Below are 23,078 nucleotides of genomic sequence, written 5' to 3' on the forward strand. Positions count from 1 at the left end.
AAAAAGTTAAAAATGGGAACTACCTTATGATCTCAATCGCACTACTGTGTATTTACACAAAAAATACAAAAACACTAATTGAAAGGGATACATGCACCCCTATGTTTATAGCAGCATTATTTACATTAGCCAAGATATGGAAGCAGCCCAAGTATCCATAAACTGATGAATGGATAAAGAAGATGTGGTATATACATACAATGGAATATTACTCAGCCATAAAAAATAATGAAATCTTACCATTTGCAACAAAGTGAATGGAGGTAGAGAGTATTAAGCTAAGCGAAATAAGTCAGAGAAAGACAACGCCATATGATTTCACTCATACGTGGAATTTAAGAAACAAAACAGAGGAAAAAATGAGAGCGAGTCAAAGAAACAGATTCTTAATTCTAGAGAACAATCTGATGGTTGGGGAGATGGAGAAGGATGGGTTAAACAGGTGATGGGGACTAAGCAGTGTACTTGTTGAGATGAACACAGGGTGATGTATGGCACTGTTAACTTATTTTATTGTACACCTGAAACTAATATAACACCGTAACTTAACTAATTGGGATTAAAATAAAAACTTAAATGGATATATAGATAAGTATGGATACAGATCAAAATATATGAATCAAATGTTTTCAGATGCTGAATATTAAATAGTGCAGGACCGTGATCTCCAAGAAATAAAGCAAATTAGGTGATCCCTAAAACTGCCCAGCTTTCTGAGTAAAGGCTATTTCCAGACTATGAGTACAAAGGCAGGGGAACCCAAACAGTCCAACAGATATCAGCTAAAGACTCAGAAATAAGTACGGGGGGAAGATAAAACACCTAGAAGTTGTAAGATAATTCCAAAAAGAAGGCATCAATGCAGGAAAGAGCTTCAGAAACCACCCAAAGATCTGCTTCAGCTTTGCTGAGTATCAGCCTGTAACTGCACAGAGTAAAACTCCAAAAAGTGTAACAAGAATGACCAGGATATTGTAATGGACCTACAAGGAAGTTAACCCCCTGCCAGAATGAAGCCCAATTCTCTTTACAGAAAGAAAACAGGGGCGCCTGGGTGGCTCAATTGGTTAAGCATCTGCCTGTGGCTCAGGTCATGATCCTGGGATCGTGGGATCGAGCCCCATGTCGGGCTCCCTGCTCAGTGGGGAGTCTGCTTCTCCCTCTCCCCCCACTGCTTCCCCCACTGCTTGTGCTCGTTCACTCTTTCTCTCTCACATAAACAAGTAAAAGAGATTTTGTTTTTTGGATAGTCATAATACGCCCTCTACTCATACTTACACAGGAAGTTAAAGAGAAGCAAAGGAAGCAATTCTTCAACACCTTAGGTTTTAAGCTCGTTCTACTTGAAAAGATTTTGAAATCTGCTACATAAAAAACAACAACACTTCATGCTATCTTCTCCCAGTACATATATAAAAGACCAGGCTCAGAAAAGAAACTATTTACTACCATAACAAAAAAACTTTTTTTTTCTAATTTAAAAAGAAATTCCCTTGATTTAAAAAAAAAAAATATATATATATATAGTAATTTTTATTTTCTTTTATCCTATTATGTTAGACAACATATAGTACTTCATTAGTTTTGGTGTAGTGTTCCATGATTGTTTCCATATAACACCCAGTGCTCCATGCAATACATGCCCTCCTTAATACCCATCATCGGGCTAACCCATAGCCCACTTAAAATCCATTATTGGGCTAACCCATGCCCCACCCTCCTCCCCTCCAAGTCCCTCAGTTTGTCTCCCAGAGTCTGTATTCTCTCATGGTTCGTCTCCCCCTCTGATTTCCGCCCCTTCATTTTTCCCTTCCTTCTCCTAACGTCCTCCATGCTATACCTTATGTTCCACAAAGAAGTGAAACCATATGATAATTGTCTTTCTCTGCTTGGCTTATTTCACTTAGCATAATCCCCTCCAGTTCTGTCCATGTTGATGCAAATGGTGGGTATTCATCCTTTCTGATGGCTGAGTAATATTCTGTTGTATATATGGACCACATCTTCTTTATCCATTTGTCTGTTGAAGGGCATATGGGCTCCTTCCAGTTTGGCCATTGTGGACATTGCTGCTGCGAACGTTGGGGTGCATGTGTCCCTTCTTTTCACTACTTCTGTGTCTTTGGGGTAAATACCCAGTAGTGTAATTCCTGGGTCATAGGGTAGCTCTATTTTTAACTTTTTGAGGGACCTCCGCACTGTTTTCCAGAGTGGCTGTACTACCTTACGTTCCCACCAACAGTGTAAGAAAGTTCCCCTTTCTCCACATCCCCTCCAACATTTGTTGTTTCCTGCCTTGTTAATTTTTGCCATTCTAACTGGCGTAAAGTGGTATCTCAATATGGTTTTGATTTGAATTTCCCTGATGGCTAATGATGTCGAACATTTTTTCACGTGTCTGTTAGCTATTTGTATGTCTTCTTTGGAGAAGTGTCTGTTCGTGTCTTCTGCTCCTTTTGTGACTGGATTATTTGTTTTCTGGGTGTTGAGTTTGAGAAGTTCTTTATAGATCTTGGATACCTGTCCTTCATCTGTAGTGTCATTTACAAATATCTTCTCCCATTCTGTGGGCTGCCTCTTTGTTTTGTCGACTGTTCCTTTGCTGTGCAGAAGCTTTTTATCTTGATGAAGTCCCAATAGTTCATTTTTGCTTTTGTTTCCCTTGTCTTTGGGAGACGTGTCTTGGAAGAAGTTGCTGTGGCTGATGTTGAAGAGGTTACTGCCTATGTTCTCCTCTAGGATTTTGATGGATTCCTGTCTCACATTAAGGTCTTTCATCCATTTAGAGCTTGCCTTTGTGTATGGTGTAAAAGAATGGTCGAGTTTCATTCTTCTGTATCTAGCTGTCCAATTTTCCCAGCACCATTTATTGAAGAGACTGTCTTTTTTCCATTAGATATTTTTTCCTGCTTTGTTGAAGATTAGTTGACCATAGAGTTGAGGGTCCATATCTGGGCTCTCTCTTCTGTTCCACTGATCTATGTGTCTGTTTTTGTGCCAGTACCATGCTGCACTGGTGATCACAGCTTTGTAACATAGCTTGAAATCAGGCAACGTGACGCCCCCACCTTTGTTTTTCTTTTTCATCATGTCCTTGGTGATTCTGGGTCTTTTCTGTTTCCGTACCAATTTTAGGATTGTTTGTTCCAGCACTTTGAAAAATGCCATTGGTATTTTGATGGGGATGACGTTGAAATTATAGATTGCTCTGAGCAGCATAGACATTTTAACAATGTTTATTCTTCTGATCCATGGGCATGGAATGTTTTTCCATCTTTTTGTGTCTTCTTCAATGTCTTTCATCAGTGTTCTGTAGTTTCTAGAGTATAGATCATTTACCTCTTTGGTTAGATTTATTCCAAGGTATCATAAGACACCTTTTTGGTGCTATTGTAAGTGGAATCGATTCCCTAATTTCTCTTTCTACAGTTGCATTGTTAGTGTATAGGAAAGCAGCTGATTTCTGTGCATTGATTTTGTATCCTGCCACACTGCTGAATTGCTGCATGAGTTCTAGTATTTTGGGGGTGGAGTCTTTTGGGTTTTCCACGTAAAGCATCATGTCATCTGTGAAGTGAGAGAGTTTGACTTCTTCTCTGCCAATTTGAATGCCTTTTATTCTTTTTTGCTGTCTGATTGCTGTTGCTGGGACTTCTAGTATTACGTTGAACCACAGTGGCAAGCGTGGGCTTCGTTGTCATGTTCCTGATGTGAAGGGAAAGGCTCTCAGCTTTTCCCCGTTGAGAATGATATTTGCTGTAGGCTTTTCATAGATGGTTTTTATGAAACTGAGGAATGTACCCTCTATCCCTACACTCTGAAGAGTTTTAGTCAGGAATGGATGCTGTATTTTGTCAAATGCTTTTTCTGCGTCAATTGACAGGACCACATTGTTCTCTCCTCTTATTAATGTGTTCTGTCACACTGATTGAATTGCGAATGTTGAACCACCCATGCATCCCAGGGATGAATCCCACCTGGTCGTGATGGATAATCCTTTTAATGTACTGTTGGATCCTATTAACTACGATTGTGTTGTGAATTTTGGCGTCCATATTCATCAGGGATATCGGTCTGTAATTCTCCGTTTTGATGGGGTCTTTGCCTGGTTTTGGGATCAAGGTAATGCTGGCCTTGTAGAATGAGTTTGGAAGTTTTCCTTCTGTTTCTATTTTTTGAAACAGCTTCAGGAGAATAGGTACTATTTCTTCTTTGAATGTTTGGTAGAATTCCCCTGGGAATCCATCAGGCCCTGGACTCTTGTTTTTTGGGAAGTCTTTGATCACTGCTCCAATCTCATTACTGTTTGTTGGTCTACTGAGGTGGTCAGTTCCTTCCTGTTTCAGTCTTGGTAGTTTATAGGTTACCAGGAAGGCATCCATTTCTTCCAGGTTGCTTAATTTATTGGCATGTAGTTGTCGATAATAATTTCTAGTAATTTTTTCTATTTCCTTGATGTTAGTTGTGATCTCTCCCCTTTCATTCATAATTTCATTAATTTGGGTCCTTTCTCTTTTCTTTTGGATAAGTCTGGCCAGTGGTTTATCGGTCTTATTAATTCTTCCAGAGAACCAGCTTCTAGTTTCGTTGATCTGCTCTACTGTACTTCTGGTTTCTAATTCATTGATCTCTGCTCTAATCTTAATTATTTCTTTTCAAGTGCAAGACTTAGGCCTTCTTTGTTGTTCCTTATCCAGTTCTTCAAGGTATAAAAATAGATTGTGTATTCTGGATTTTTCTGTTCTTTTGAGTGACTGTTGGATGGCTATGTATTTCCCCCTTAGGACCGCCTTTGCAGCACCCCATAGGTTTTGGACCTATGTGTTTCTGTCTCATTGGTTTCCATACTTTAAGTTCTTCTTTGATTTCCTGGTTGACCCAAACATTCCTAAGCAGGATGGTCTTTAGCTAAAGTGTTTGAATTCCTTCCCAAGTTTTTCTTGTGATTGAGTTCCATTTTCAAAGCACTGGGGTCTGAGAATATGCAGGGAATAATCTCAGTCTTTTGGTATCGGTTGAGACCTGATTTGTGACCCAGTACGTGGTCTATTCTGGAGAAAGTTCCATATGCGTTCGAGAAGAATGAGTATTCTGTTGTTTTAGGGTGGAATGTTCTGTTATACATCTATGAGGTCCATCTGGTCCAGTGTGTCATTCAAAGCTCTTGTTTCTTTGTTGATTTTCTGCTTAGATGATCTGTCTGTTGCTGAGAGGTGGAGTGTTGAGGTCCCCTACTATTTACGTATTATTATCTATATGTCTCTTTATTTTGGTTAACAGTTGGCTTCTGTAGTTTGCTGCTCCCATGTTGGGGGCATAGATAATTATAATTGCTAGATTTTCTTGTTGGGCAGACCCTTTAAGAATGATATAGTGTCTGGGTGCCTGGGTGGCACAGCGGTTAAGGGTCTGCCTTCGGCTCAGGGCGTGATCCCGGCGTTATGGGATCGAGCCCCACATCGAGCTCCTCTGCTGTGAGCCTGCTTCTTCCTCTCCCACTCCCCCTGCTTGTGTTCCCTCTCTCACTGGCTGTCTCTATCTCTGTCAAATAAATAAATAAAATCTTTAAAAAAAAAAAAAAAGAATGATATAGTGTCCTTCTGTATCTCTAACTACTATCTTTAGCTTAAAATGTAATTTGTCTTCATAAGAAAATCGCTACCCCATCTTTCTTTTGAGATCCGTTGGCATGATAAATTGTTCTCCATCCCTTCACTTTCAGTCTGGATGTATCTTTAGGTTCAAGATAAATCTCTTGTAGACAGCATATGGATGGGTCACGTCTTTTTTTTTTTTTTTTCCTGATTAAATAGAAATTTCTCTTTACCAAAAAAAAAAAAAAACCACAAAAAAACACAACAAAAAAACCGAATATTTTTTAAAAATTTTCAAAAAAGAAAGAAAAGTTCAGATACATATCAAGGTAATATTCATAATATCCAACTTCCAAATAAAAAACAAAGAAACAAAAAATCACTGGACATGCGAAGAAGCAGAGAAATGTAACTTATCTCCAGGTGAAAAACAAGTCAATAGAAAGGCCTAGAAAAGACAAAGACAATGGAGCTAACAGATGAGGACATTAAAACCAAACATAATGATGAGAAATTAAGATATTTTTAAGAAGAACTAAACGTCTAGATTTGAAAAAATACAAAATCTGAAATAGAAAGTTCTCTGGATTACACACTGCAGAATAGAAAATTAGCAAAAAACTTCCACAGAGAGAAAACTAAAGGCTACAGACCAGAGAAAGAAAATGAAACCCAAGGAAGAGAAAAGAGGGCAGAAAATTTATTTGAAGAAATAATTGCTGAAATCTTCCCTCATTTGAGGAAGGAAACAAACATCCAGATCCAGAAGGCACAGAGAACACCCACCAAAATCAACAAAAGCAGACTGACACCAAGACATGTTGTATTTAAATTGGCAAAAATATAGTGATAAAGAAAATACCTTAAAAACAGGCAAGACAAAAGAAATCCTTAACTTACAAGGTAAAATCTGTAAGGCCAGCTGTAGATTTCTCAGCAGAAACCTGACAAGCCAGAAGAAAGTGGCATGATATAATCAATGTGCTGAATGGGAAGAATCTGCAGCCAAGAATACTTTATCAAGCATGATTACCAGTCAGAATAAAAGGAGAGACAAGGAATTTCCAAGACAACAATAACTAAAGGAGTTTGTGACCACTAAACCAGCCCTGCCAGAAATATTAAAGGGGACTCTTTGAGTGAAAGGGATAGACCAAAAGTAACAGTACAAAGGAAGGAAACACAAAAGCAGTAAAAATGAATATTTCTGTAAAAATCAGTCAAGGAACTCATTTAAAAAAAAAGACATAAAATATAACAACATACACCAAAATGGAGGGGAAGAGAGGGGAAAAGAATGGATTCAAACTTGAACAACCGTCAACTTTATAGACTGCTATTTGCAGAAGAGGTTATATACAAACCTAATGGTAACCATATATCAAAAAGCACTAATAAATACGCAAAGAATAAAGAGAAAGAAATCCAAATATATCACTAAAGAATATCAGCAAAACATGAAAGAAAGACAAAAAGATCAGAGAAAATCTCCAGAAACAACCACAAAACAAGGAATAAAATGGCAATCAATATGTATATATCAATGCTTACTTTGAATGTAAATGGACTAAACACTCTGATCAAAAAGACACACAATGTCAAAATGTATAAAAAAACAAGACTCAAATCTATGTTGCCTACAGTAGACACGTTTCGGACCTAAAGAACATGAAGATTGAAAGTGAAGGGATGGAGAAACAGTTATCATGCAAATGGATGTCAAAACAAAGCCAGGGTAGCAATACTTATATCAGACAAACCACACTTTGAAATAAAGACTGTAACAAGAGACAAAGAAGAGCACTATATAATATTAAAGGGGACAATCCAACAGGAAGATATAACAATTGTAAATACTTACGCACACAACGTGGGAGGACCCAAATATATAAAACAGTTAATAACAAACATAAAGAAACTCATTGATGATAATACAGTAATAGTAGGGGAGTTTAACACCCCACTCACATCAATGCACAGGTCATCTACACAGAAAATCAACAACAAAACAATGGTTCTGAGTGACACGATGGATAGATGGACTTAACAGATAATAGTCAGAACATTCCATGCTGAAAGAGCAGGATACATATTCTTTTCAAGTGCATATGGAACATTCTCCACAATAGATCACATATTAGGTGATAAAACAGGCCTCGACAAATACAGTAAGACTGAAATCATATGATGCACCTTTCCTGACAACAACACTATGAAATTAGAAGTCAACAACAAGAAAAAAATCTAGAGAGACCACAAATACATGGAGGTTAAAAATATGTTACTATACAATGAATGGGTCAAAAAGGAAATCAAAGAAAAAAAATACGTGGAAATAAATGAAAATCAAAGCACAAAGGTCCAGAATTATTCAGATGCAACAAAAGCAGTCCTAAGAGTAAAGTATATAGCAATACAGGTCAACTTCAAGAAGGAAAAATCTCAAACAAACTAACCTAACACTGAAAGGAGACAGAACTACAAATGAAGCCTAAAGCCAGCAGAATGAAGGAAATAATAAAGATTAGGGCAGAAATAAATAATATAGAAACTAAAAACAACACAAAACAAAACAAAACCAACAGAAGAGATCTATAAAACCAGGAGCTGCTTTGAAAAAATTAATAAAATTGATAAACCTCTAGCCAGACTTATCAAAAAGAAAAGGGAAAGGAACCCAAATAAATAAAATCACCAATGAGAAAGGAGATATAACAACCAACAACAGAGAAATACAATTCTAAAAAAATGTTATGAAAAACTATATGCCAACAAATTAGACAATCTAGAGAAATGGATAAATTCCTAGAAATGTTATTAATTACCAAAAGTGAAACAGGACGAAATCGAAAGCTTGAACAGACCAGTAACCAGCAAATCATTACCCAAACAAGTCCCAATAAACGAAAGTCCAGGGCCAGATGGCTTCCCAGGGTAATTCTACCAAACACTTAGAGAAGAGTTAATACCAATTCTTCTCAAAAGATTCCAAAAAATAAGAGAAGGAACGAAAACTCCAAATTCATTTTATGAGGCCAGCATTACCCTGATTCTAAAACCAGATAGACATCATTAAAAACAAGAACTACAAGCCAATACTGTTGATGAAGACAGATGCAAAAATTCTCAATAACATACTAGCAAACCGAATTCAACAGTAAATTAAAAAAATCATTTATCACAATCAAGTGGGATTTATTCCTGGGTTGCAAGGTGGTTCTACATTCACAAATGAATCAACCTGATACGACACATCAATAAGAGAAAGGATAAGAACCATATGATCATTTCAATAGATGTAGAAAAAGCATTTGACAAAGTACAACATCCATTCATGAGAAAAAGCCCTCAATAAAGTTAGGTTTAGAGGGAACATACTCAGCATAATGAAGCCTATACATGAAAAACCCACAGGTAATATCATCCTAACAGGGGAAAAACAGAGCTTTTCCACTACTGTCAGGAATAAGACAGGGATGTCCACTCTTACCACTTTTATTCAACATAGTACTGGAAGTCCTAGCCACAGCAATCAGACAATGAAAAGAAATTAAAGGAATTCAGATCAGCAAGGGAAGAGGTAAAACTTTCACTCTTTGCAGGTAAGATACTATATATAGAAAACCCAAAAGACTCATTCAAAACTACTAGAACTGATAGACCAATTCAGTTAAGTCACAGGACACAAAATCAACTTACAGAAATCTGTTGTATTTCTGTAGGCCAGTAATGAAGCAGCAGAAAGAGAAATTAAGGAATCAGTTCCATTTATAATTGCACCAAAAACCATAACAAGACACCTAGGAATAAACCTAACCAAAGAGGTAAAAGACCTGTACTCTGAAAACTATAAAACAATGGTGATAGAAATTAGAGATACAAAGATATGGACAGACATTCCATGCTCATGGATTGAAGAACAACTATTGTTAAAATGTCCATACTACCCAAAATTATCTACAGATTCAGTACAATCCCTATCAAAATAACACTGGCATTTTTCATAGAGCTGGAACAAAGAATCCTAAAATTTGTATGGAATGATAAAAGACCCTGAATAGCCAAAGCAATCTTGAAAAGGAATGCTGGAGGCATCACAATTCCGGACCTCAAACTATATTACAAAGCTGTAGTGATCAAGACAGTATGGTACTGGCATAAAAACAAACACACAGATCAATGGAACAAAACAGAAAACCCAGAAATGAATCCACAATTATATGGTCAATTAATCTCGATAAAACAGGAAAGACTATCCAATGGGAAAAAGTCAAATCTCTTCAACAAATGGTGCTGGGAAAACTGGACAGCAACGTGCAAAAGAATGAAACTGGACTACTTTCTTATACCATATACAAAAATAAATTGAGGGGCGCCTGGGTGGCACAGCGGTTAAGCGTCTGCCTTCGGCTCAGGGCGTGATCCCGGCGTTATGGGATCGAGCCCCACGTCAGGCTCCTCTGCTATGAGCCTGCTTCTTCCTCTCCCACTCCCCCTGCTTGTGTTCCCTCTCTCGCTGGCTGTCTCTATCACTGTCGAATAAATAAACAAAATCTTTAAAAAATAAAATAAAATAAAATAAAATAAAATAAAATAAATTGAAAATGGATTGCAGACCTAAATGTGAGACCTAAAAATATAAAACTCCTAGAAGATAAACAAGCAGTAACTTCTTTGATATCAGCCACAGCAACTTCTTTCTAGATATGTCTCCTGAGGCAAGGCAAACAAAAGGAAAAATGTACTGTTAGGATTACATTAAAATAAAAAGCTCTGCACAGTGATAGAAACCATCAACAAAACTGAAAGGCAGCCTACAGAATGGGAGAAGATATATGGAAATGACATAGCTAATATAGGGTTAGTATCCAAAATATATAAAGCACTTAGGAAACTCAACACCCAAAAACCAAATAAGCCAATTTAAAAAATGGGCAGAAGACAAGAAGACATTTTCCCAAAGAAGACATCAAGACGGCCAAGACACATGAAAAGATGCTCAGCATCACTGATCATTAGGGAAATGCAAATCAAAACTACAATAAGATATCATCGCACACCTGTCAGAATGGCTAAAATCAACAACAAAAGAAACAACAGGTGTTGGTGAGGATGTGGAGAAAAGGGAACCCTCTTGCACTGTTGATGGGCATGTAAACTGGTGCAGCCACTCTGGAAAACAGTATGGAGGTTCCTCAAAAAGTTAAAAATAGGACTACCCTACAATGCAGCAATTATACTAGTAGGTATTTACCCAAAGTATACAAAAATACTAATTCAAAGGAATACATGCACCCTGATGTTTATACCAGCATTATCTACACTAGCCAAGTTATGGAAACAGCCTAATTGTCCACTGACTAATTTATGGATAAAAATGTGGGGGTATATATACAAGGGAATATTACTCAGACTTAAAAAAGAAAGAAATCTTGCCATTTGCAAGGACATGGATGGAGCTAGAGAGTATTATGGTAAATGAAATAAATCAGTCAAAAAAAGACAAATACCTTATGATTTTACTCATATGTGGAATTTAAAGAAACAAAACAAACAAGCAAAGGGAAAAGAAAGAGAGAGACAAACCAAGAAACAGACTGTCAACTACAGAGAACAAACTGATAGTTACTAGAAGGGAGGTGGAGTGGGGGATGGGTAAAATAAGTGATGGGGATTAGGAGTGCACTTGTAATGAGCACTGGGTGATGTATGGAAGTGTTGAATCACTATATTGTACACCCAAAACTAGTATTACACTGTATGTTAACTAAGTGGAATTTATTTTTATTTTAATGTTTTTTTATTATATTATGTTAGTCACCATACAGCACATCCCTGGTTTCTGATGTAAAGTTCGATGCTTCATTAGTTGCATATAACACCCAGTGCACCATGCAATATGTGCCCTCCTTACTACCCATCACCAGTCTATCCCATTCCCCCACCCCCCTCCCCCTCTAAAGCCCTCAGTTTGTTTCTCAGAGTCCATAGTCTCTCATGTTTCATTCCCCCTTCTGTTTACCCCCCTTCTTTATCCCTTTCTTCCCCTACCGATCTTCCTAGTTCTTATGTTCCATAGATGAGAGAAATCATATGATAATTGTCTTTCTCTGCTTGACTTATTTCACTTAGCATTATCTCCTCCAGTGCCGTCCATGTTGCAGCAAATGTTGAGAATTTGTTCTTTCTGATACCTGAGTAAAATTCCATTGTATATATGGACCACAACTTCTTAATCCAGTCATCTGTTGAAGGGCATCTCGGTTCCTTCCATGATTTAGTTATTAACTAACTGAAATTTAAATTAAAACTTAAAAAAAATTATGTATGGTTAAGCTATGCCATGCTTTAAGTATGATAGGGGGGAAAAATGAAGTCAACCTAGATCTTTCTCCTTCGAAATGTAAGGAAAAGTAAAAACTTTTTTCAAATCAAAAAATAAAAGTTCACTGAAAGACCTACATTATTAGAAATGCTAAAGAAAGTTCTTCAGGCAGCAGAAAAATGACAACAGATGGCATCACAGATCAATACAAAGGAAGGCAGAGTGTTGGGATGAATAAATGTACAGTAAATTTAAAATACATTTTTCTCAGGTGCTGGGGTGGCTCAGTTGGTTACTTAACTAACTGCCTTCAGCTCAGGTCGTGATCTCAGCGTCCTGGGATCAAGTCCCACATCAGGCTCCCTGCTCAGTGGGGAGTGTGCTTCTCCCTCTTCCTCTGCCCCTCCCCCTGCTCCCTCTCTCTCTCTCGCTCACTCTCTCAAATTAAAAAAAAAAATACATTTTTCTCTTCATTCTTAAATTTCTTCAAAAGATAGCTACTGAAAGCACATACAATAATGGAGTACTGGGGTTTATAACATATTGTAGAAGTAAAATGACAACAACAGCACCAAGTATGAGAAGGGGTAAACAGTAGTACATGGTGAAGAAGTATAACGTCTGAAGTTAAATGTGGCAAGTTAAGCGCATCTTGTAAAGCCTAGAGAAGCCACTAAAAAAGAAATTTCAAGTAACGATGACTCATAAGCCAACAGTTGAGATAAAATGCAATATTAAACAATGCCAGAAATATTATCAGAGATAAAGAGACGTAATAAGGATGTCAATCCATCAAAAAACCATAAGCATCATAGGTACATATACATGCAATAGCAGACTTCCAAACTACAGGAAGCAAAATCTTTCAGAACTCAGAGTACAAAGAGACAAAGGTCCCTACACTAAAAATCAATTGTATTTCTATATATTGGCAACCAAAAATTGTAAACTGAACTTAAAAAATTATTTACAGTTGCATCAAAAACATGAAAATATTATGAGTACAGTTAACCAAATATGTGGAAAATGTAATCACTGAAAACTAAAAAATGGCACTGAAAGAAATTTACAACTACCCAGAAACTGACTGATAAATTCCATGCAACTTCAATCAAAATTTCCTCATGCTTTTTTTTTTTGTAGGCGTTTACAATATGATCTAAATCACACAGAAGTGCGAAGATGCTAGTATAGCCTAACAATTTCGAAAACAAAAAACAAAACACAAAGCTGGAAGACTCATACTACCAAATTTCAAAGCTTACTATAAAGCTATAGTAATCAAGTCAATGTATTATTAGCCTAAGGACAGACCTATAGATAAAAGTCCAGAAAGACTCATAAATAAATGTTCAACTGACTTTCAATAAAGATGCAAATCTAATTTAGTAAGGAAAGAATAGTTTTTTTCAACACATGATTCTGGGACAACGGACTAGCTATATGGAAAAAAAACTTTCACCTTTAATTCAAACCACACACAAAAATTCACTTCAAATGAATGACAGACCTAACCATAAAAAACAAAATTTAGAGGGGTGTGTGGATGGCTCAGTGGGTTAAGTGCCCAACTCTTGATTTTGGCTCAGCTCATGATCTCAGGGTTGTGAGATCAGGCCCACATGGGCTCTGCACTGGGCATAGAGCCTGCTTAAGATTCTCTCTCTCCCTCTCCCTCTGCCCTCACTCTCTCTCTCCCTCTCTAAATAAATAAAATAAAATTTAGAAATTTCTGGGGAAAAAAGGGAGAAAATTCATAATCTTGGGTAAGCTAAGATTTCTTTGGTCATAAAAAGCACAAAACATTAAAACAAAAGAATAAACCTGAAGTTAAAATGTTCTATTTCTTAAAAAACACTGACAATGAAAAGTCAGGCAAAAGACCAGGAGAAAATGTTTGCAATAAATATATATCTGACAAAGTACTTGCATCCATAATACATAACAGAATTCTTAAAATTCAATAATAAAATGCATGGGAATGAGAAAGTGAGGATAGTGGTTTCCTCCGGGAGCAAAGGAAAAATCTAGGGAACACTGATTTAACTATGTTAATTTCTTTAAAAATTGCTGAGTAGTGGGTACGTGGACTTTCATTATAATTTTATTCTTTGCTTCATGTTTAAAATATTTATAATTTAAAAATTAAAAGTTAACACTAAACCCAAAGAGAATGTTTAATTTGTATTACACCATGAAATTACCGTAGTCACCAGGACATTTAATGGAGGATTTTCACCCATATCTTATTCATCTATGTTTATTTGACGTTAAGCACAAGGACACACAAACATATAAAGCTGAAGAAAAGAAAAAGATTCAGTTAGATTTCTAGTTTTCTACTATCCATTCCTACTTGGATGTTTAAATGTTTCCTTCATCACTTCAAACAACTCACTAAAAAGAGTTCACTGATCTTTCCTCATACTGTAGATTCAGGCCCCTCTGTTCTCTTTGATAGTTCCATCATTTTACAAGTCAAAAGGACAGCATATTAGTTAGGAGCACAAGCTCTAGAGCCAAAATGCCTGGGATCAAAATCTTGACTATGACTCAAAAATTGCCTAACCTTGGACAAGTTAATTAATCTCTCTGTGCTTCAGGATAAATGTTAAATACATATAAGGTACTTAGAGCTAAACCTGGCAAATAATCATGTTCAATATATGTTAAGCATTCTTTCTTATTTTCTTTTTGCTGCTATAACTATTAATTCAACTATGTCCTGACTTATCTTTGTCTCTTCCTTTGTTACACCTTAGTATAAAAGAAAGTACTTAGTCTTGCTGCTTGTTCCCAGAACAATCTGACCTCTCTCTCCCTATCTCTGGTCATCAGCAGTGAAGATCTAGATATAGCTTTCTTCCTACAGGCCTTCCTTTTCTTCATTTTCTCTCCATTCCAATCTATGATACACTATTGTCAGATTAATCTTTAGCCCCTTTCATAAAATCCCCTTTCCTATAGCAGGAATAGCTCTATAAGGTTTTGTAAAAGGAAAAAAAAAGTATTTCACAGTGGGTTCTGAATTAATCACTAGAATAAAAAGTATGATGGGAGAAAGTCTCAAGGTTGAGTTTTAATCATACAAATATTAAAGCAAGCTAAATTTATTAGTATGAATGTAACAAAGACATATTATAAATTGCCTTTGAGTAGCATCAGTAGTTCCCTATTACATCAGCAAACACTCCTAATATAGTTTGAGTTTGAGATTTGATTTACTTTGAAAATCACCAGTCTTTTTTGAGTAATCACCTCTTTGGACCCTAGTCTGTTTTGTTATAAATAAAATGTTATACAAATGCCATCAATCTATGATCCCAGACCCTAGAAGGTAACACTAATTAAGCACAACATTCTTTCCTGATGAGCCCAGGGTAGGCTGAGTTATACAAAAAATTAATACCAATGGAGGAACTGGCAGAGGTGAACCTATGTGTCATTTTGAACTAAGCTCTGGAGTTTCTCCTAATTTTAAAAGTCTGTGAATCTATTCTAAAGCTATACAAATCTATATAAAACTCTTCTAATCTAAAATTTGGTAATAGTTCTATTTTCATTTATAATTCATTTGATTATACTTCTAGAAATCTAGAAAGCATTCTGAAATCTTTTGTAAAAATTTGTGTATAGCTTCAAAGTAATTTGTTTTGATATTTAAAACTGTATTTTTAAACAAATTGTTGACACTTCATTATGAATTCATACTTGAGTGACAATGCATTTTGCAACACTACTAAAATGGGCCCAAAATTTGATATGGGCACACAAAAATTATACAGCTACTCTTTGAAAAGTAGTTCCTAGAAATTTTAAAATGACCTTTTTTTTTTGTAACATTTACCTTTTTTCTTCTTTTGCTCTCAGCTGTTCTTCCTGTCTCAAAACTTGAACCATTATAGATTCAAAAACTCCACTTGTCAAGCCTGCCAAACTTCGTGGTGTTGACCGACGCCTTGTTGAGGTACATGCAGTTCCCTTCTCATCCTCCAATCCATAATAGCCTCTAGATGTAACTGCTATCGTTGTCTTTTCTCTCAAGTGCCTTGGAGAAGAATAAGTCAATTCATAAGGTCAAATCTTCTGGGTAAGCAATAAACCCCATTAACCAGCATCTTAAGAATAATCTCTTTCGCTAACTATATAAAAAGTATATATTGAACCTTACTTAGCTATGCTCCAGATTTTTATCTGCCCTACATAATTTCTAATTTTCCTTACCCATATCATAAAATTAGTCAGAATGACAGACCCTTCCCTACATTTAAGAAATATATAAATCTTGGGGCGCCTGGGTGGCTCAGTTGGTTGGGCATCTGACTTCAGCTCAAGTCATGACCTTGGGGTCCTGGGATCAAGCCCCAGGTCAGGCTCCCCCACTCAGCAGGGAGTCTGTTCTTCCCTCTACCTCTCCCTCTGTCCCTTCTGCTGCTTCTGCTCCCTCTTTCTCTCAAATAAATTAAAAAATTAAAGAAAAAAAGAAATATATGAATCTTTCACATTAAAATTAAGAATTAAAAAACTGTCTCTTCAATGAAAAAAAAAGTTTACTGTTTACAAAATTAAATGCAGCTTATTTTTACATTTCTTTTTTTTTTTTTTTAAAGATTTTATTTATTTATTTGACAGAGATAGAGACAGCCAGCAAGAGAGGGAACACAAGCAGGGGGAGTGGGAGAGGAAGAAGCAGGCTCATAGCGGAGGAGCCTGATGTGGGGCTCGATCCCATAACGCCGGGATCACGCCCTGAGCCGAAGGCAGACGCTCAACCGCTGTGCCACCCAGGCGCCCCTATCTTTACATTTCTTCATATATTTCATACTACCTACAGGTATAGGAAAATGCACAATACCACAAAAACATTTTGGAAGAGAAAATTCATGGTACATAAACACTTTGAAGAAATTATAGACAAATGAAACATTACAATATATTAAGTACTACAATATATAACTGCAAATTTGGAAACCTACAAAAGGTATATAAAAAGAATCTAGGAATCAAGACTCCCTTTTCAGTGTCACACAAATGTCTCCCTACCCTATAATATTCTATTAATGCACTAAGATATTAATCTAATACTCAAAAATACTGATAAAAAAGTTTCTCAGCAGTTTATTTAATTATCCATAAATCCCTTTAATGAATTTGAAATAACCATTTACACTGGAAAAAGAAACGTTAATCTGGTTACCAAGTTTTTAAGTCTAAATTAAAACCTGACTTCTAAACTTCTATCTATAAAAAGGGCTAATTATAAAAAGCATCAGGGAAAATATCTGCTCTTCTACCTCTGTAAAATATGCTAGAACCTCTGAAGGTTGTGAACACGTTGTTTCTACAATGGCAAAATCAAGTCAATATCCCAAGTTAGCAGTCAATATGCTGGATGAATTCTATGTAAATTAAAAGTTGACCCTGTAATCAAAATTTCCTGCTTTCCTATAGGCTTTCTTTAATACAAAATAGGCTAATAAGGTTCAATAAAACAAACCTCTATGGCACAAAATACAATCAAATGCCTTTCCATCCTGAACTTTGCTCACTATGGTTCTGTAAACATAAATGTCCTTTTATACATAGATTAAACAATGTATACCACAACATGGAATAACATCCATCCATCAAAAGGAATTAGGAAGTCTGTATGTACTCACTGTAAAAGATGTCCGTATTACACTGCTGAATGTAAAACAGTTTCTGAATATATCTTTTAACCCAAAAGTAATGATATGTAAGTATATGCATGTGTAAACATACATAGTATGTATGTTTGCGTACAAATTCAAACTCTCACCTAGACTACTGCAGTCTCTTCATGACAGGCATTCTGGCTTCTATTCTAATCTCCTTATAGTCTATACTTCATGTAGAGACCCAGGTCATCCTTTTAACAGGTAATCAGATCATGTCATTCCCCTGCTCTGTCTCCTCCAAAGCCTTTCATTACACTTAAAAATCCAAAATTCTGAAGGCCTAAAAGATCTAGCGCAGTAAGACCGGTATCTACCTCTCCAGACCCCGTTTTCTACCACTCTGTTCATCGTAGCTCTTTGTGTCCTGGCCACAAAAGTCTCTGTATTATCGTTACACCAACACCAGCTTTGCCCTTGATCATCCTTATTCCTCATCTAAGGAATTCTTCCCTCCAGTATCTGTATGCTAGGCATTATCACTTCATCCAAATCTGTTCAAACGCCAGCATACCTGAGAGGACTTCCCTGACCATAACTAGTAAAGGATCCCCTGTCACTCTTTGTTCCCTTAGACATTTCTTTTTCTTCCTGTTTATCACTACATTATATTGTATAATTATTACTTATCAATTTTCCATCTCACAAGAATGAAAGCTCCAGGAAGATAAGGGTTTTGTTTTGTTAATGGGTGTAACTTGAGAGCCTCAAAGACCAATGCATTCGATATTTGTAAGGATACAGACCAAGCTGTTTATTTTTCATTTTAAATTTACATACATAAAACTTAAGTTGAAAAATTCCAGTCATCTATCTTCTCTGTAGTAAAATACCAATTGAACATTTGTTACGGACTACTTGGGCTTCATTTATCAGAGAATAAAATGCAATAAGATAAAAATAATTAAGTCTCACCTCCAAATAAGAATTGTCAGATAATCAATAAACAATTAAAATAATACACTAAAATAACTCTCCCTTTCTAAAATTCAAGGTATTTTCCCTCCTACTTGGAATATTATTTTATAAAATCAGTCTGACAATAGTTTGAAAATAACAGATTGCTAACTATAAGCAAAAGCTAAGCAATAATTACAGTTGACTCCTGGCGTTTTAGTTATCCTTCCTTCCTTTCTTTCTTTCTTTCTTTTTTTTAAAAGCATAGAAGGTCTTTTCTGTGTTGTTAATACATTCCAAATTTCAAAATTCAAAGGCTTAATTCTGTTTCAAATTATTAAAGTAGTAAAGAAGTGAATTGATATTAAGCTTTACTTATGGCTAATATATGTAGTAACACCACCCTCCCCCACTAAAGACAGATGTCTGAAAAGGTTTCATTATGTGATTTTTTTTTAAAGATTTATTTATTTATTTATTTATTAGACAGAGACAGCTAGCGAGAGAGGGAACACAAGCAGGGAGAGTGGGAGAGGAAGAAGCAGGCTCCTAGTGGAGGAGCCCGATGTGGGGCTCGATCCCATAACGCCGGGATCACGCCCTGAGCCGAAGGCAGATGCTCAACGACTACGCCACCCAGGCTCCCCTATTATGTGACTTTTTTTGTTTTTGTTGTCAAAATAATATAAATGTCCATGTATAAAAATTGTATCTGCACAATTAAAATTTGGAAACAATTACCTAATCTGTTTAAAAATATTCTAAATAAAGAGTTTTGGTCATTATTTTAACCCATTTAGTAGATTAATGCTGGAAAATTTAAAACCAAAAATAAATACATAAATAAATAATAAAAAAATTTTAGATGCAACTACAGCCCTCAGGATTCTGGCAAGATACACTAAAAATGAGGTGATATTTAACAAAGAAACTATTCACAAATGTGTAGCCAAGGTTAAAGGAAAACTAGAAAGGGATAGGGATAGCTAGTGAGCTATCATCACTCTATGCCCAAAAGGGGAAAAAGAAGGGATAGGTACTGGAACAAAGAAAGGTAAAATTATAGAAGCGAGCCACAGAATGATGGAGTACAGTTACTGACAATCTGTAGCCCAGCAAAGAGAAACCTGTTACGATATCCCAACGCCTCTCTGTTCTCCTGTCAGTGCCTCCCACTGACTGAACCCAATCAGAAGCCAGAACACAAGGCAGACCAGTTGATTCAGTCCTTAGAAATCAGCCTCCGAGGACACAGAGCACATTGCACAAAGGTGGAGAATAGGTTTGGAGGGATAAATGAAAACTATCCAGCAAAACAGAACCTTCGTATCAGTCTTCAAGAGCAACTAACTGAAATTAGAGAAGACAACTCTTACTAGTGAATTTCAACAGATATTTTTGCCTGTTTGAGGGGCTCCTGGGTGGCTCAGTCAGTTAACCATCTGCTCGGGTCATCTCAGGGTCTTGGGATCGAGACCCACATCGGGCTCCCTGCTCAGCGGAGAGTCTGCTGCTCCTCTCTGTGCTCTCTCTCTCAAATAAATAAATCAATCTTAAAAAAAATTTTGCTTGCCAGTTTGATAAGCATCACAATGTAGTCAGCCCAGCTTACAATGCCCTTCCACCTGGATTTATGCATCTTTATGAGCCCTGAACTACAACAGTCATTATAATACCAAGCACCAAAAATAAACAACATAAAACAGACCTTTCAAACAGCTCTATAGCCAAGTATTAAACCAAAATTTTCAAAATTATCACAATGTCCTCACCCACACTGTTTTGTAACATCAATGTTAAAACTTATTTTTAAAATATGCTTAATCTCTCGAGTTAAGTACCTAGATTTTACAATATATAAAATATAATAGCACAGAATATGACTAAATGACCGATAAATAAATGTAGATACACTGAGGGCACATATTCAAAATCTTTCTTTTGGGAAACCAGATCACAAAAGTTTGGAAACCACTGCTCTCAGATTCAGCTGTATCAAATACCCAAAAAAATTTTCAGAATAAAGAAGTCTTCATACCTACAAAAAGTATTTTTGCATTTATCAGACTATGAAATTTATTTCTCACTTGATATTCTTTCGTTTTATTCTTCCAGTTGTTACTTACTCCCCCCACATTTTTAAAAAAAGATTTATTTACTTATTTTAGAGAAAGTAAGGGTGGGGGAATGGGCAGAGGGAGAGTCTCAAGCAGACTCCACACTGAACGCAGAGCCCAGACAAGGTTCCAACTCAAAACCACGAGATCACATCCTCACCAAAACCAAGAGTCCCACCCTTAACCAACTGTGCCACCCAGGCAGCCCCTCCCACCCCCACATTTTAAACTCATCACGTCACCCAGATCTCCAATCCCTTATTTGACTGCTTCATTTGCTCTAATATAATTCAGTGTCTTTTAGCTATTCATATTGACAAGTAGTTGGAACCCATCACACATGACAAATCTCCTGACCAATTATCTGTCTCAGGCATTCCATTTCCTTCTTGCATCTCAGCCAAAACTCCTTCATTCCTAATACCTCCACTACTAAGCACTGCAGGAAAAATCACCACCTTGTACTGTTACCTGTGTAACCTAAACTGAGTTCAACCCCACCTAAGAGGACTTTTTAAAGGTCAACTCCCTCAATGATACTCCATAACAGCAATTTCAAAACATAATCATTATTCAAATGCTTCACCCCACTACCCATCATAACTTAGTAACTGACTTTCCCTACCACTTGTTTCACAGAGAAAATGGTAGGTTTTCTGCATTTTTTTTTTTAAATTAGGCTTCACACCCACCATGGAGCCCAATGCAGAGCGTGAACTCCCAACCCTGAGATCACCCAGGCACCCTGAAAAACTGGTAGTTTTTATGGAAGAGCTGCATGACTAGTTTTACGGAACAGCTCCCATTTCCTGTTTTTCGCAGAACAAAATTATCTAAATGCTACTTTAAATTGCAGCGAAAAAATGTGCTTCTCATTTCAGAATTCGTATTTCATTTATTATCTTCTGCAATTTCAACCTCTACGTGCTAGTTGTCTTTATCATACAAACATGTAAAAGTTTACCCTTAAAAACAAACCATAACCATAGGTGGCTCAGTTGGTTAAGTGCCAGACTCTTGGTTGTAGCTCAGGTCATAATCTCAGGGCACGAGATGAAGCCCTGAGACTGAAGTCCTCTCTCCCTCCCACTGCTCCTCCCATTTGTACACGCCCTCTAAAATAAATAAAACATTTAAACAACAACAACAACAACAACAACATTCCTTGTAAAGAGTGACATCTAAACTCCCAACTCATTTCATGTTTCATTCACACCCCAATCTGGCATTTGCCTGCACTTACACTACTGAAATCACTCTTCCCAAATGATCTCCTATTTTAAACTTCAAAAGATATTTTTATTAAGTTTTTTATTTGAATTCCACTACAGTTAACATTAACTATTATATCAGTTTCAGGTGTACAAAACAGTGATTCAACAATTCCATGTTACTTAGTGCTCATTATCATGTGTACTCTGTAATCCCCATCACATACTTCACCCATTCCCCCACCCACCTTCCCCCTGATAACCATCAGTTTCTTCTCTATAGTTAAGAGTCTGTCTCTTTTTTTCCCTTTGCTTGTTTTGTTTCTTAAATTCCACGTGCGAGTGAAATCATACAGTATTTGTCTTTTTCTGAGTGACTTACTTTGCCTACCATTGTACTCTCTAGCTTCATCCAATGTCACTGCAAATGACAAGATTTCATTCGTTTTCACGGCTAAATAATATTCCCTTGTAGATTTATACCACTATTTCTTTATCCATCCTTCAGCTGATGGACACATGGGCTTCTTCCATAATTTGGCTTTGCAGATAATGTTGGTATCAACATCAGGATGCATGTATCCCTTTGATTTAGTGTTCTTGTATTCTTTGGGTCAATACCCAGTAGAGCAATTACTGGATCCCAGTCATTCATTTTTAGCTTTTTGAGGAAACTCCATGCTGTTTTCCACAGTGCCTGCACCAGTCTGCATTCCCACCAACAGTGCACAAGTGTTCCTCTTTTTTCACATCCTCACTGACACTTGTTTCTTGCATTGCTGATTTCAGCCATTCTGACAGGTGTGAGATGATATCTCATTATAGTTTTGATTCACATTTCCCTGATGATCAGTATGTTGAGCATCTTTTCATGTGTCTGTTGACCATCTGATATCTTCTTTGGAGAAATGTCTGCTCATGTGTTCCCCAGTCTTTAACTGGATTATTTATTCTTTAGGTGTTGAGTTTCATAAATTCTTGTGTATTTCCGATACAGACCTTTTATCAGATATGTCATTTCCAAACATCTTCTCCCATTCTGTAGGCTGTCTTTCAGTTTTATTGATGGAAGTTTCCTTTGCTGTGCAGAAGCTTTTTATTTTGATATAGTCCCAAAAGTGTATTTTCGCTTTTGTTTCCTCTGCCTGAAGAGACATACCCAGGAAAAAGTTTCTACAGCTGATGTCGAAGAAGTTACTGCCTATGTTCTCTTCTAGGGTTTTTATGGTTTCAGGTCT

At 36.6% G+C, this 23,078-nt stretch overlaps 1 protein-coding gene across 3 annotated transcripts in view; it reads right to left on the reverse strand.

Annotated features, from left to right (window-relative positions):
- KIAA2026 (KIAA2026 ortholog) overlaps nucleotides 1-23,078 on the reverse strand; it is a 142,454-nt gene that overhangs the window by 99,238 nt on the left and 20,138 nt on the right. For 2 of the 3 annotated variants that reach the window (XM_034663831.1, XM_034663830.1), the window contains exon 2: nucleotides 15,767-15,967. The exons of the other annotated variant lie outside the window; for it this stretch is intronic. In XM_034663831.1, coding sequence (XP_034519722.1) covers nucleotides 15,767-15,967 — 201 coding nt within the window. The remainder of the gene's footprint in view (nucleotides 1-15,766; nucleotides 15,968-23,078) is intronic. 3 annotated transcript variants of the gene reach the window in all.

Source organism: Ailuropoda melanoleuca, chromosome 7, assembly GCF_002007445.2.
Source record: "Ailuropoda melanoleuca isolate Jingjing chromosome 7, ASM200744v2, whole genome shotgun sequence".
Classification (NCBI taxonomy): Eukaryota; Metazoa; Chordata; class Mammalia; order Carnivora; family Ursidae; genus Ailuropoda; species Ailuropoda melanoleuca.